Source organism: Budorcas taxicolor, chromosome X (genome assembly GCF_023091745.1).
Source record: "Budorcas taxicolor isolate Tak-1 chromosome X, Takin1.1, whole genome shotgun sequence".
In the NCBI taxonomy this organism is placed as follows: Eukaryota; Metazoa; Chordata; class Mammalia; order Artiodactyla; family Bovidae; genus Budorcas; species Budorcas taxicolor.
The window spans coordinates 21,381,173-21,397,881 of NC_068935.1; the positions used below are offsets into that span (position 1 = coordinate 21,381,173).

Below are 16,709 nucleotides of genomic sequence, written 5' to 3' on the forward strand. Positions count from 1 at the left end.
AAGTACTCTTCTAGATTAATAGATTAATATCAAAGTAAATAATGATGTGATAGCGGTAGTGTCCTATAAGAAAAAGAAAACACTCAGAATAAGGCATGATAATGATTCTACTGAAATAAATGTCCAAGATATCTGGGTTATAGTTTCACATCCATCAACAATAAAATTTAGGGTTAGTTGTTTAATTCTCACCATCTCATTTTATTTACTTTGCAAAGGGAAGTTTTTGAAAGATTTTTAGCAGGGAAATGACATGATATAAGTTATATTTGTTGCTGAATAAATATAAATATTCATGCTAAATAGATATAATAAAGGGTTAAAACAAGAATGAGCATGACAGATCAGTTAACATTATAAAGCAAGTATACTCCAACAAAAATTAATAAATAAAATGAAGTATATACTTTAAGGAGATATTTGCACTCTATAAAAATAACAACAGATCGTATTAAGAAATTTAAATAATTCCCTAAAATAAGCATGAAAACTAAACTTTAAAAAAAAACACACAAAAATTATGCTATTGAACCTTTAGACCATGACATTTTTTGTACCTTGTTTTATGTTCTTTGATATATTCTAGTGTCTCCTTGTTTATAGTCTATGGAAACTTTAGTAGAATTTGTATCCTGATGTTGTGTTAAAATTGTATAAATCTTAATTATGTTGAATTGATTGATAGTGCTCTTTGGGTTTACTATATCCTACTTTTCTGTCCATTCATTCTATTAATTTTTGAGAGTTTGATATTGAAACCCTAACTAAAAATCTTACTTTACTTTAAAAAAATAATTGTAATATATAGAGGAACTATATGTAACTTTGTTCTGTATTTTCCAAGTCTCCTGTAAATGTGTTATCATACTTTCATAATTTAAAAAATAAATATATAAATTATGCTATTGAAATAGCATGATAATGAAGGACTATGATGATAGCTTGAAATAGGTTGCTGACAATAGAACTGGAGCATAGTGAATGAGTTTTGCTATTTGTAAGGATCAGTGATGAACTGGCTATCAGCTCTGAGGGAGAGGGGCTTCCCATGCGGCACTAGTGGTAAAGAACCCACCGCCAGTGTAGGATACTTAAAAGAAGTGGGTTCAATCCCTGGGTCAGGAAGATCCCTTGAAGGAGGGCATGGCAACCCACTCCAGTATTCTTGCCTGGAGAATCCCATGTACAGAGGAGCCTGGAGGGCTATGGTCCGTGGGGTCACAGAGTCCGACACGACTGAAGTGACTTAGCACTATGAAGGAGAGATAGGCTCATGGAGGACTCGTGAGTTCCAGGCTTGTGATGAATGATCGATATTTTAAGGGGATATGAATGATTTGAGGGTTCAGGTGATTGAGCATGAGGTTCAGATAGGTCAAAGTAGGTCAAGGCTAAAAGCCTAGGAGGAAATAGGGACATCAAAAGACTTTATGGTCTCTTGGAAGTCAAAGGGCAGATAGAGTGGGAGTAGGGGAACTGGGAGGATGGGAGACTGTGGCCAGAGAGCGGGATCCTGGTTTATGTGATTTCCACAGTGGAGGAGTTCGGCAGGATGCCAAGGTCTGGGTTAGCGGCAGGCACAGTGGACACAAGTGGAATGGATGTGGGGATCTGTGGAGCTGGCAAGGACAACTGTGATCCAGGGACCAAAGTCATCATCACACTTAGGATAGTGACCAAATTGGTAGATGAGAGTAAACAAAGACTAACTGGATGACAAGGGCTTTAAATGAACTGGAGATTTTTATATGAGTGAAGGAGGAATAATAGCTTAGAACCTGCATTGGGGAGCCTTTAAAGAAAATATCTTCCCTGTGCACTTGAAACTATCACAACATTGTTAATCAGCTATACCCCAATACAAAATAAAAAGTTTAAAAAGTACAAAAAATCCCTCCCCCGTTCGATATGTGAATTGTGGGAGAATGAACCCCTCTACTTTTGAGACTTCTAAGTGTCAGTTTGAAGCAGGAGTTATGGGATCAAACAGACAAGGTTTGTAAAGCAAAGAAGCACAAATGTGGTATCATTCTGTTTGTTTGGTGGGTTATACACTTTGGTTCCAGGAGTAGCACTTTAAATTTTTCATTATTAAAAATTTCATCTTATGCATATGAAAATATTTTGGGATGAAATGCTATGATGTCTGGGATGTGCTTCAAAATAATATAGGGTCGATGGGTGGGAGTTAAAAATTAAGCAAGATTTGCCACATGTTGATAATTGCTGAAACCCAGTAATGGTGATGTGGAAGTGCCTTCCACTCTTCTGTTTTTGTGTGAGTTTGAATTTCTTTGATAAAAGTTAAATAAGCTGCCTCATCTTTATAGATTCAGCCTATCCTTTTGCCTTACCTTTTCCCTATAGTCTCACTTTGTGAAGCTTTTATCCCCTCTCTACGAGACCCACAGGGACAAGTATTCATCTGCATTTTACTGATAAATTATTGCATTTAACTTCTCTGATCCTGTTAAGGGATTTATCCAAAGGTAAACATCTGTTTCGCAGCAGATTTAGGACTAGAACTCCATGTTCTTTTGACTTCTGAACTAGTATGTTCTACCACCTAATTAAGTGAGTTTTTAAATTTCCATTAAGAGACTGTTAAAATTCAGAGGAGTTCTCTAGGGACTTGGATCTTGGAAACATAGTCTTCACTTGGTTGCAAGTCTGACAAAGTGAGCTTGCCTTTGTACCTGCTATTTCTTTTGCACTTAATGTTTGTTCCCACCCTCTAGCTCACCAGGTTAACACCTGCACATCCTTCGAAGCTCAACTTACTTCTTCCCCCACACATATACTTTGTTCCATTCCAACAATCATTCCCTCCTTTGCACCAATTTTGCAGCTTGTTCAGTGTTTGTGTTTCATATATCACAATGAATTGTAAATGTATGGGTGTGGTTTTCTCTAATAAACTAGAATCATGCACTGTGTTTTATGAAACTTTGGGGCCTTGTACATAATGGCAACATCTAACTCATCTCACACGCTAGTAAAGTAATGCTCAAAATTCTTCAAGCCAGGCTTCAGGAATACGTGAACCATGAACTTCCAGATCTTCAAACTGGTTTTAGGAAAGGTAGAGGAACCAGAGATCAAATTGCCAACATCCGCTGGATCATCAAAAAAGCAAGAGTTCCAGAAAAACATCTACTTTTGCTTTATTGACTATGCCAAAGCCTTTGACTCTGTGGATCACAATAAACTGGAAAATTCTGAAAGAGATGGGAATACCAGACCATCTTACCTGCCTCTTGAGAAATCTGTATGCAGCTCAGGAAGCAACAGTTAGAATGGGACATGGAACAACAGACTGGTTCCAAATAGGAAAAGGAGTACATCAAGGCTGTATATTGTCACCCTGCTTATTTAACTTATATGCAGAGTACATCATGAGAAATGCTGGGCTGGAAGAAGCACAAGCTGGAATCAAGATTGCTGGGAGAAATGTCAATAACCTCAGATATGCAGATGACACCATGCTTATGGCAGAAAGTGAAGAACTAAAGAGCTTCTTGATGAAGGTGAAAGAGGAGAGTGAAAAAGTTGGCTTAAAGCTCAACATTCAGAAAACTAAGATCATGGCATCTGGTCCCATCACTTCATGGGACATAGATGGGGAAACAATGGAAACAGTGAGAAACTTTATTTTGGGGGGTTCAAAATCACTGCAGATGGCCATTGCAGCCATGAAGTTAAAAGACGCTTACTCCTTGGAAGGAAAGTTATGAACAAGCTAGATAGCATATTAAAAAGTAGAGACATTTCTTTGCCAACAAAGGTCCATCTGGTTAAGGCTATGGTTTTTCCAGTAGTCATGTACAGATGTGAGTTGGACTGTAGAGAAAGCTGAGCACCAAAGAACTGATGCTTTTGAAGTGTGGTGTTGGAGAAGACTCTCGAGAGTCCCTTGGACTGCAAGGAGATCCAACTAGTCCATCCTGAAGATCAGTCCTGGGTGTTCATTGGAGGGACTGATGCTGAAGCTGAAACTCCAATACTTTGGCCACCTGATGTGAAGAGCTGACTCATTTGAAAAGACCCTGATGCTGGGAAAGACTGAAGGCAGGAGGAGAAGGGGACGACAGAGAATGAGATGGTTGGATGGCATCACCGACTCAATGGACATGGGTTTGGGTGGACTCTGGGAGTTGGTGATGGACAGGGAGGCCTGGTGTGCTGCGGTCCACGGGGTCACAAAGAGTCAGACACAACTAAGTGACTGAACTGAACTGAATATGTAGTTATTCAGCAACTCACACATGCCTAAAACCAATGGTAGAGGCAATAGGCAAATGAATGATACATGGGAGCCAAAACAAATACCCTGGGCTTGGCCAGTTTGTGCATCTGAGGGGTGAGTACTTGGATGTGGTATGAAATGGTGGTGCTGTGGGAAGCATTTTCCCCTTTAGAAACCAAGTCCTGTTATTCAGGGATCTTCATTTAAATACCAGAGTGATTGCCAATCCATGTAGAAACTGTCTCAAGATCCAGTCACTTAACAGTTTTTTTCCTCCAATAAAAGCCAACCTGTAGGATCAGATGGAGGTGGTGAAGGAGAGAAGCAGGAGGTGTTTTCTTCCTGCAGTGTGTAACTCTTACAGATAGAGCGGATTGCTTATCATGGTGGAGGAGGCCGACAGGATGGACGGTGCAGTACCACACAGATAAGAGGACTTTATAATATTGGATAATAAAGCTGCTGTATAGCACAGGGAACTCCGCTTGGTGCTCTGTGATGACCTAGATGGTGGGATGTGAGGGTTAGGAGGGAGGCTCAAGAGGGAGGGAATATATGTATACTTACAGCTGTTTCACATTTTTGTACAGCAGAAACTAACACAACATTGTAAAGCAATTATTCTCCAATTAAAAAAATACTGATATGTATACATACTCCTACAATGTGGTCACTTTTGAAGGAACGCCTGCTTTTTCTGTCCACAAATGACTGCTCATTAAGAACTAGACGTAATATATTTCTGAAAGGAATGCTTCACAAAGCTTTGTAAGACGGTGTGGTTAACTTTAGTACTATCTTCTCTGTCCTGAAAAAGAGGAGTGGGTTTTCACACATACAGTTTTTAAAGCACTCATCATAAATATAAAGGGAATTCAGCCCAATTTAATAAAAAAAAATATAGAATGGAATGAATTCTATACCTTCTCCCTATCCATTCTGCACCACTCAACATGCTCAATGTCAGTGTGAAAACTGCCATTTCAAAGCCTGTGGGGATCTTATCCTCCCAGGTCAGGCTGGGACTCGATGGTAAACAGGAGGCACAGAGAGGGCAGTGTAAAGTCAGCTTTAACATTTTCAGTGAAAAGAGCCAACTTGTTTGTGGGTTTGATTTGCTTTTAATAACAAGCTCCCTCAACCAAAACTGATGAATTGGCATAAGAACAAGGGTACAAAAGGAACATCAAGGGGCCTTCCAAAATGCTAACCCAAGGATGAATTCTCTGCTTTGGGTGGCCATCATTTTATCCCTTGGAACCAGGAGATAAAAAGATGCAAAGCTTTTAATATATGCTGCCTGAATATATAAAGGAACCAGTTAGACCATGTGGCTCATGGTGATGTTGTCTTAATACTTTATAATCACATTCCATACCTTAAACAAATGCAAAATCTGCCACATGCTGCCCTTCAAAGGTGATTTCACTGGACACTGAATAAAGCCTCTTCTGGGTAAACACCAAAGCATTTTCCACACAGTATTGCATTTTAAAATAGCTAACTTTATTATCAGTGAAAAGATAGGCACAAAGTGGATTCAAACCTGCTTAACTTTATTGGAACTAGCTCAGTTGATTACAGAACAGGGTCTCCATCATTATGGGGCCACATACATTTTAAATCAAAGGTGATTCCTGTCCAGCCATCTGCCAACCTCAGCTATCCATTCTACAAACACATGCCATCAATCACAAGGGAGGCCAGAAGGAGGTCTGATGGCTCCACGTAACCCATCGTTGTTGCTACCAGAGAAAAATAAACAAACTCCCAACACTTGTCTAACTGATGATGGACGGTACTTGGAAGATATATTTCCAAGGATCATGGCGGGCTGAAATTGGTGGCAATTAGCCCGTAGCTGATGCCTTCCTTTGAAAACATGTTCAGCAAGACTGCACACATTTTAAGTAACACATTCCAAATGTGAATGAGCAATTGAGATAATGAGATTGCATGGCTAACAGACAAGAGAGTATCATTTATAAAAGTTAGTGCATATGTATACACTTGAAGCTGCCGAATTATGAGTGGTTAGGCTCTTGATAAAAAAGTAGTCTGCACAATCAGTTTGTTCGTTTCTCAACTGGTGTCCCCACCCACTTTGTAACAAGAAAAAGAATGCACGACTGGGCTCTTGGTGTTTCCCATGGCAGATGACATCAGATATTTTAGGTTCCCACTATCCTGTCGTCCTGAAGCTCAAAAGCAGCATTGAGAATAAATCCTTCATTAAAACAATAATCAGATACATGGTCTTAAAAGACAGCTCAAGCTAGTTTTATTTAATAGAAAATTGTTAATAGGAATTTTATATCAAGTAATGTTTATTCTAATGAAGTTTTTCTGTACATGGGACATTGGTATACAACTGACTCAGAAGGTCCCCAGAGACCACCAGGCAGTACAAGTTAAGACAACAAGGTCACCCTCCTGTCCTGAGGTGCCAGTAAAATGCATAGATAAGTGGGAGCCCAGAAGAATCCCCCAAATGTTATTATTTCCACACAATCATGAAAAGGTGGCTAACTTGAGATTTCTCCCATAAACCTGAATTTTTAAAATGACACCTATTAGAGATTTTCTGAAAAGGCTGGATCTATCCTCCCAGTAAACAGAAACACTGACATGGACTTCTTCCATCTCTTAGATGTTCCGTATTACTTTAGCAAATTACCTGGGATTAAAAACTGAGCCAAAAGGGACTCCCTCTGGTATGAGGGGGCAAAGAAGTTGTGAAAAGTTCAAAATAGTAGTTGGCCAAGAACTTCTTTTCCTCAAAATACAGGAGTCTAAAGAGACAGCTGCCACACAGTGTGGAATGCAGACATTTGTCACCTTACAAAATGTGATTAAAATGATGGCTCCCAGAGCTAGCAAAAACTTAGCAATGTGTCATGATCATGAAAGGAGTAGATGAAATGGTGGTTTCTTCTTTTTCTTTTCTATTTATCTGAATAGAAAGTAGCAGTCCTGAGGTTTGCTACTTGTTGCTTCTATTATGTGAGGGTTTCCCTCCATGACTAAAGGGTAGTATGAGTGAGTATTAACACAACTGCACTTTTCATTTCTATTTGGGATTCAGTTGATGACTGAGGACTTGTGTAGGATGATCATTTCATTTTTTAAGATTTCAGTCAAGACTGGCTGAAAAGTTACATCACCTTCCCTCCTGTCTCTCCCTCACCACAGACAAAATAATTCCTTTCAGGAACAATACAAAAATATTGTTAAATATGCCATTTCTACATTTGCAGAGGAACCCTGTAAAATGATCTGATACCCAAACCCATAGCAAGAGAAGAAGTGAGGTTGATTTCTTAGGGGGATGTTTCACGTGACTCTGTTGAAATAAGGATCAGGAAAGCAAAAACCTTGCAAAAGGCACTGCAGGAGAAGCAAGGAATTCAAAACGTTGGACAAATTACTCAAACCAGGGACACTGTCCAAAGTGCATGTGCTCTGGACTATGTTGGTGTCTCTTCTTAAACAGGAGCATTCTGTATAGAAAAAATGTTTCCCAGAATAAGTATGGTAACTGGCAGAATGGAAAGTTGTAGTGTGTGGTCTTGAAAAAGTCATTTAACCTCTCCAGGTCTCAGATTCCTCATTACTAAAATGAGGGGGTAGAGCTATAGCTTAAGTTCTTCCAGCCACTATGCCTCACAATGTAATATATCAGGCCTACTCTTCTATTAATCTGGTTTCTAGCTAACACATCCCCAAACCCCTATCCCCCCCAGCCTTATCTAACACCTCCCTTCCTTCCCTCACCCCCCACCCGATACCCCTGAAAAATGATCTTAATGACATTGTCTGTGGATCTGTCACCTTAATGAAGGGCAGAGAGGTGACACAGAGCAGAGACCTGTGGTAACAGACAGCCATTCTGTGTCCCTAGAGGCAGCCCAAAGGCAAAGCTTGGGGCTATGGCCTCGTTGGTCCCTGCCCACATGTGTGTTTCTTGCTGCTCTCCAAAGGTGTTCCAAGATGAAGTCCCTGGCAGTGAGAAGAGGTAGCCGAGAACAGTGCTGCAGCACCCTCTCCCCCGACTGCAGCATAGTACTTTGGGCTCCTGATGCTATTCCATCGGAGGTGATAGCCAAATTTGTCTTTTAAGACGTATGTGAAGAATTTGGGAAAACAACACGAATTATTTCAATGCAGTCACCAAAAATTCAAAGCCTTCAACCTTTCAACAAAAATGCTTCTTCATTTTGCCAATGATTAGCAGTTTGAGACTGGTGACACAGCCAGTGAATTTTGCTAAAGAAATAAACACTAAGCAGCTTGGTCTCAGGAAAGGCAAGCAAGCTGTTTGTGTTCCTGGCTCTACACAGACTACACAAGTCTGCATACAGCACCTCATGCAACTGTCCGTCAAGGCCTCAGGTGGTCTAACTCCCTAAGAGAGAAGTTGTGCATCACTCAGCTAATTTACTTTCCTAGCATCCGACAGCAATATATTAATTATCCAAATGCATAAATTACTCCAGAGTATATATATGAATGTATGAACCTCCACAAGGGGAACCAAAAGAACCCACTTCCAAAGCACCACTGAAATAAAGATAAACACAATCTCCTGGCCCAGGGTAGCTGGGAAATTGGGAGGGGGAAATCAACTCCAGCACCCTTCCACACCCCAATACTCCCTACCTTTTCTCCAGTTTACACAGCTTCTAAAACTATTCCCTTTCATGAGCCCAAAGCAAGAGGTCTCTCTGGATGCTGCCTAGGTGGTAACCATACAAAACAGCACACACCTCAATCCTCTCTGGCTTCCCACTTCTGAACTACATGTTACACACAGTCTTCCAAACATACTGTGCTCTTCTATAAAAGAATGATCTGGAATATGGAAATGCGAAACAAATTTCAGCACGTTCAGAACATTGATGTATGTCCAGCTATTAACAGTCCTAGTAGTTGTATAAATCCAAACAATAAACTTTAGAGCACATTTGAATGGATCTGGCTTTAGAGGTACTCCCTAAGGGTACCAGAACAGACTGGAGTTCGTACAGTATTACCTAAGTACTATGTTGATTCAATAAAAAGTTCCTTTAAAAAAATCCCCTCCCCCAACCCTTGTCCTCACCCTCAAAATAAGAACAAACAAAAGGGAAGAATGATTAAAAGCATTCTTGCTGATACGCTGCAGCTCTTGATTTGACCATTTAGATGAGATATTCCACCATCTCTGTATCAGGCTCTTGTCCCAGGATCTGAATGGGAGTTTTTCTTTCCAGAGTGTTGGAGTGGAAAACAGAGCCATCTAAATGGAAATAAAGGTTTAGAAAACACTTAGGGACAAGGTGAAAACTCACATTTTATCCTCATTTAAAAAAGTATTTATTTTTAATTGGGTAATTGCTTCAAAATATTGTGTTGGTTTCGGCCATCCATCAACATGCATCAGCCATAGGTATACATCCTGATTTCTTAAAAAAAAAAAGAAAGAAAAGGTTTGGGCCACACTGTGTAGCATGTGGGATCTTAGTTCCTCTACCAGGGATCGAACTCACACCCCGTGTTGGCAGCTCAGAAACACTCAAAATTTGAGAAACGGCTTTAGAGCCCATATTTAAGCCTATGGCAAAGTAAGATTGGCCCACTACCCTCTGCATCTTGCTCACCTGAGCATTTACTGTTACTCGGAAAATGACCTTGCCTCATCCCCATTCCTGTCCTGGAGAAGTCCTCGTCAGACTCTCTGCCCTCATCTCTTCTGATGAATCTGCTTTAGCACTTAAAAAGTCCGGCCCACATGACCAACTGTACCTACACATCAGGCCAACCCACCAATCCATAATTGAGGGCAAAACTCCGAGCTACCTGACCCAGAGAATCCTTACCTGGCTTATCCGGATTGCAGCTCAGGCTTGGTGTAGACAAACGACGTGGTCCAGAACCAGCGGCTGGACTTGCAGGAGCCTCAGACTGAGCCAAAGCTGGAGCTGGAGTTGGAGCTGGAGGAGCAGCCGCAGCCGGAGCTGGAGTTGGTGCCTGAGTCTGAGCCGGAGCAGAAGCCTGAGCCGCTGCCGGAGCTGGAACTGGAGTCGGAGCTGGAGCTGGAACTGGAGCCGGAACAGCTGGAGCAACCTGAATGGCGGCGGCGGCGGCAGCGGCAGCAACAGGAGCAACAACAGTAGCAGTGACAGCAGAGGCAGTAGCTGGAATTGGAGCTGCGGTGGCAGCTGGAGGAACGGCAGCAGCCAGAGTAGCAGCCGCAGTTGCTGGAGACGGGGCGGTGGCGGCAGCAGCGGCTGGCGCAGCGGCAGCAGCGACAGCCACTGGAGCAGCAGCTCCCATGGTGGTGGTGGTGGCGGCAGCGGCGGCAGTGATGGTGGCAGCGGCGGCGGCAGCAGCAACTGGAGCAGGAACAGAGATGGGAGCTACAGCGTTGGTTTTGTTGGATTCTACTCCCCGTTCCGTTTGGGTGCTGCAGTCCCGGCTGCCTGTCTTGGAGTGAGCTGACAGCAGGGGAGTCGAGGGCGGCACAGGCGAAGGGGTGGAAGGAACTGACTCAGCACGGTAGTCTCCACCCAGGAGGATACCTACGAAGGAAAGAAGGAGAGAACTTAGAAAACTACAGGCTATTCCAATAGACACCTGATGACCTCTTCTTCCTTGCAGGAGGTTCAGGGGGAAATAGGAACAGTTCCAAATTCTTTCCTTGTGCCTCTAGGGAACCCAGGAATTAGTTTGTCAGGCACCTCCCACCAGCGCTGGCTCAAAGTTTCTTTCAGACTGGGAAGATCCCTTCTGGTTCTCATTCTCTAACCCCCAGCACAACATATTTAAACCTTTAAGTGTCCTGGGTATCTGTTTTGATTTATTTTTCCAATAGTGATTGATTTCCAACAAGCTGTCAGAATGCTTCTGCTTGGTTCCACTTGTAACCGACACTAGCTATTAGCAGACAGCTGGAAAGGACTGAGGCAAGGATTCTGTAGTCGCAGATGGGTATGATAGTAATTGTGTGATCTAAGGCTCTCATCCTAACCATGGTCCCCCAAATACCTACTCTAACCAAAGGACAGTGCAAGTGTCAGAGGACCAAGAGAGGTATTAGAAGCAACAAAAAGAGCTAAAATAAAAAAATATAAAGAGCTTGTTTCCTCAGGCTCTAAAAAAATGTGCCTCGTGGTATCCACAAAAGTTCTGGGGTTTTGATTAGAGGGGAAGGAATGGACAGGAATGGAATGAAAAAGTACATTCTGTTCTCAGAACATCCTGGTAACAAAAACCTGCCACCCAGCTCCACTTAGGTTAACTAGAACTCTGAGTCCTCCTATTATATGGGAGGAAAGAACACAGAAAAAGTTGGAATTTTGAAGTGTTGAATGACACGAAAGCCACATGGGCTTTGGACAAAGCCAAAAGGTTCCACGTGGCAAAAGCCAAAGCTGAGAATTTTTAATAGGAAATTGACATTATCTTCCTTCCCAAAGAGAACTTGGGATTCTTATCAGCCTGTGGCTTCAACCAGTGTTCTCTCAGTGAGACTTCACACTGTCTGCTAAATATGCAGTCAGCCTCTCATGATGACTAAACTGAACCTGGTGTGCCTTCCTCTCTAAAATCAGGACCATCACTCCTTCTCATTGCCATGTGGGCATGTATCCAAGTCAGGGTTCTCTCTAAACATGTCACTTTAATCTGCTGTGTTTACTGTCATTACCTAGGCTCCCCTTCCAGCTCTTGTCATCCCGCTTCTCTTCCATGATGGGGGTGCCAGTCAGGGTTGAAGAATGGGAGAGCAAGCCTGATCCAGCATTGGAAATGGACATCAGAGACTTTGCTGGCCGCATGGATGACAGCTGCTCTGTCTTACTCGGCTCCTTCCGGGAACGCTGCTGGAGTACTTTGATTATGGCATCCTTCTCAATAATCTGGGCATGGAGGGTCTTAATCCTAAGAGCCAAAGACAAAAAAATGTATAAAATATTGTTGCCACCTCTAGGTTTTGATCTTGAGCTTCGATCTTCTTTTTCTAAAAAATCTTTTTGGCTGGCCATTCTGCCATGGTATGGGGATCTTAGTTCCCTAACCAGGGACTGAATCTGTGGCCCCTGCAGTGGAAGTGCAGTTCTAACCACTGGACCACCAGGGAGGTTCCCCATTATCTTTTCAACTAAGGGGTGGTCTACTTATTTCTGAGTTGTAAGACAAGAGACAGTGTCTTGCAACAATTTTTAACGCACACCCAAATGGGCACAGCAGAACATCCAGGAGTTATTGCTTAAACCTTAGGAAGCCAAAGAAAAAGTATCTGTGAAAAGAAAGGTTGTATGTGAGAGAGTAAAGTGATGCAGTGGGTACCACAGATAAGAATCTGAGTCAATGGAAATGATGAGTCAGTCAATGAGAACTTCTAAGATTGGGCTACAACTTGGGCTAATAAGTAAGTGACCATGAGCTTCCGAGAGACATCAGATACCCTATCTCCCAGTTTGAGTGGATACTCTTTTGCCAAGCACTTTACTGTACCACAGAGTTGAGGTGCAATCCTAGAAAGAATACCCCAGAGTGCAAATAGTAACAATTCAGTTCTAGCAGAGGGCCTATGAAAAGCAATTACCAAGGACAATGAGGAAAGCAATATTATTTGGAATTCCAGAGTTAGAATAATCAAGGTAAAAGTCATTCCATCTCAAATCCTAAATAACAGGCTGGGAGCGGGGAAGGGGTGGAGGAGGTTGCCTTATCAGGTGTCCCTGCGGTGAATGAAGATGCTTGCTCTTCCCCACTGACCTATCTGGTGTCTCTGCACCAACTCTCAGATCCACCAGAGTCCAGATCAGCATTTTACCTGCCCTCCATGTCAAGGCAACGCTTGTTAGCCATCAAGATTTCTTCTTCCTCCTTCTGGATGCGAGCTTCTAGAGCCGTGTCATAGCTGGTATTAGGAGAGTGGCTGATGACTGTAGTGTCCCTGGGAAGGAAAATGGCAGTGATGATGATGGGAGGGCAACAAAATTGATGAATCCTATCTCCCTCCTAAGTCAAACGTATTGTCAGAAAGTCCTAAACTAAAATCAAACTTATCAGGAATGGTGGTTTTCTGGGTGACTTACTGGTAAGAATCAGTGATGGGTTCTATGAGAGATGTACAGGCTTGCCTTCAGAACTACATAGACACCCTCCCAAAACCTCTGGCAGAAAGTCCCTTCAAGTTTTTAGATCATGGCCAGGCAATAGGAAGACATTTATTTTTTAACTTTATAGTATTTATATTACATATGAGAAATGCCCACTTTATTCTCATGACAGTCATGGAGAGGAAAAAACTAGACTTTGAAGGAAGTCAGAGAATGTACCAAATTGCTGTTGCTACATTCAACAGCATAACTCTACCTGAGTGTTTGCTAAAAACGAACTCTAGACATGTCAACAGACCAGTTCAGGTAGGGCATGGGAACTGAGTGAGAAGCAGAGTCTTTGAGTCAGTGCCACTTGATTCCTATCGAAGCTACATCTGAAACATTCTAGGCCCAAATCAGTGAGTCCCCCTCAACTGACCAGTCTCCTGCCAGAGTCCCAACTGCCTGAGGGACCATCATGTTCCATCTGAAAGTATCTCAGGCCATTAACTCAAAGAGTAACTAACAAGGAGAAAATATGTGTGTGTATGTGTATGTGAAAGAGGTAAGGGGTGGGGGAGAGACACGGAGAGGAAGGGAAAGGATGTAACCCATAGACAAGGCTGATGTTTAAACAGCGTAAGTCAAAGACACATGACACATGGAAATCCTATATTCCCCTGATAAGTGATATCATGCATCTTTCTTTAGTTCATTTAGAACTAGTGGTAGAGAAGAGAAGGAAGAAAACTGGATCTTACTTGAGTAACTTGGAGGGAAAGAAAAAGGGATTAGGAAGAATGTTGATGTAATAACATTGGTTTTAAAGAAAACCAGACAATGGGCTGAGAAAACAATGACCGGCACTGCTGTGTGATACTTCCTCTGAGAATGAGGATCTGCAGGAGAACTCCAGGCATCTTTTGTGCTGGCAGCTAGTTATGTCCTGTGAGCTTAGAGACTGTGACCAGTGCAGATGGCAGTGAAGGGGCAGGGGAATGAAGAGGCAGAAAGTTGGTATTAAAGTTGGGATACTTTGGAGAGCTTCTGCAAAATTAACAGTTCCCCCAAATGCTTGCCTCTTATATATGAGGTGGGGAACAATGTACCTGAATTGTGAAGTAATTGGAGAGCAAGAAGGGAAAGGACTACAGTGGCTTTCATCATTTGCTATATTCAAAATATTTTAGCATCTCAGAATTTGGAGAAGGCAATGGCAACCCACTCCAGTACTCTTGCCTGGAGAATCCCTACCAGAGGAGCCTGGTAGCCTACAGTCCATGGGGTCGCTAAAATTCAGACACGACTGAGCGACTTCAGTTTCTTTTTACTTTCATGCATTGGAGGAGGAAATGGCAACCCACTCCAGTATTCTTGCCTGGAGAATCCCAGGGACAGAGGAGCCTGTTGGGCTGCCGTCTATGGGGTCGCACAGAGTCGGACACGACTGACACAACTTAGCAGCGGTAGCAGCAGCAGAATTCTACATTTGCCCTAGTTCAGTTCACTTGTTTGTAATCCTACTGGGAATGGCCCCTGTGTCCCAAAGTATGCAAAAGAAAGCAGCGTTGTGTAGTGTTGAGAGCACAGACCACGACTGTAGACCTGGTAAGGGTCAAGTTCCACTTTCCCAAGTCCTCTGCCACTAACAAACTCTAAGAGCTCAGGAACTGGTTAACTGCCCTAAGCCTCAGTCTCCTTGTATGCAAAACAGAGATAATAATTATACCCATATCTCATAGGATGGGGGAGGGGAGGGATAAAATGAAAGTATGCATGTAAGACATGCAGTGCCAGGCACAAGAAAATCCCCCAACAAAACTATCCATTATTAAGAGAGAAAAGTATAGGTAGAAAGAAAATTGCCTACAAGAGAGTATGAGTTGAATGAATTCCAGCTCTAGGTATGACCCTGGAGGAGTTCCCCACAGTGCAGAGTTCCCATGTGATGGCCTGGCTCTGACACTGGGGACTTGAGTTTGCGGTCTGTCACTGGGGGAGCCAGTGCTGGCTTCCTGCCACTTTCACTGCATAAAAGACCATTTTGGGGACACATAGCCCTGCCAGCTAATTGATATGGACACTGTGAACTCCTCAGGAATGGAGCCTGAAAATGTGGGGCACTTAGTGAATTCCTACAGAGCTGCCAGGATGGCCTTCAACATCAATCTTCCTTGTAGACCAGGGCTACCAGGCCAATGGCTTAAGCCAAAGCAAGCAGGCACAGCGCTGGAGGGAGCAACTTGACCTGCTAACTTCCAATACTCTGACCGCACCCAGTAGAGAGATACTGGACTTGAAATGACAACCTACAGACCCCAAACCCAGATACCTGAATTTACTATTCTGCATCTCAAATTCTTAAGTAAACTGTTTCTGGCAACTATCCTTCCAATCATCTTCTCTCTCCTTCCTCTGTCTGACAAAGTTATCCCTGTCACATTACTTACATTGCTTTCTAGAATGTCACCCATGACCTCCTAATTAAAACATCTAGCGGCCTTTTAAACTTCAAGGCCATCTTTTCCTATCAGTAGCAGCCTTTTGTTTATTTAATATGGGAACTCAACCATGAGTGGAGCACTGTGTTTGAAGTTCCTGGGAGGCTGGAGAGTGAATGGACATGGATAAGACTAGTCCCTGAGTGCAGGGAACTTGCAAGGGGAGGGGGAAAAAAGAAAAGAATTAACTACTACAGCAATGAGTTTGGACTTAATTCCAATAGGCACCGAAGATTATTAGAGCTTTTCAAAGGGAATGAAATAATCCAGGCTGTGTTTTAGGAAGATAGCTTTATCTCTGCTGAAATGTTATGGAGAGATGAAAGGAACCATAACACTAGAATCAGGCAGGCCAGTCAGAAAGGTTATAATCCCAGCAACAGATTTTGAAAATGGGACCCAGTGAAGTGGCACAGGAAATGGCTACAGGAGGGAGAATTGCTAGAACCTGGAGACTATTTAAATTTGGATGTTAGGGAGATGGAAGAATGAATGAGGACTCTGTTGTTTCTAATTCTAATGACTAGAAAAGATGGCATACTGCTCTAATTCTGTGACAGGAAACCAAGAACTTTTCTCTCTCTTTCTTTTTTGGAAAACGCTATGAGTTTTGATTTTAGTTACAGTGGAGTTAAAGTATCTTATTGAATAGCCATGACAATATACAACAAGTTGTTGAAAATTCTAACTTTAATCTTAGAGATATCAGAGTTACTATTCGAAGCTAGAGTAGTCAATTCAGTTCAGTCACTCAGTCGTGCCTGACTCTTTGCGACCCCATGAACTGCAGCACACCAGGCCTCCCTGTCCATCACTAACTCCCGGAGTTCACACAAACTCAAGTCCATCGAGTCGGTGATGCCATCCAGCCAT

General features: G+C 42.5%; 1 protein-coding gene across 1 annotated transcript in view; it reads right to left on the bottom strand.

Moving 5' to 3' along the window:
• Positions 1-8,012: 8,012 nt before the first annotated feature.
• AMOT (angiomotin) overlaps positions 8,013-16,709 on the bottom strand; it is a 64,379-nt gene continuing 55,682 nt past the window's right edge. The window contains exons 11-14 of the mRNA XM_052662801.1: positions 13,065-13,187; positions 11,934-12,166; positions 10,105-10,806; positions 8,013-9,524 (exon numbers count right to left, since the gene is read on the bottom strand). Of these exons, the coding sequence (XP_052518761.1) occupies positions 9,427-9,524; positions 10,105-10,806; positions 11,934-12,166; positions 13,065-13,187 (1,156 nt within the window). The 3' untranslated portion in view covers positions 8,013-9,426. The remainder of the gene's footprint in view (positions 9,525-10,104; positions 10,807-11,933; positions 12,167-13,064; positions 13,188-16,709) is intronic.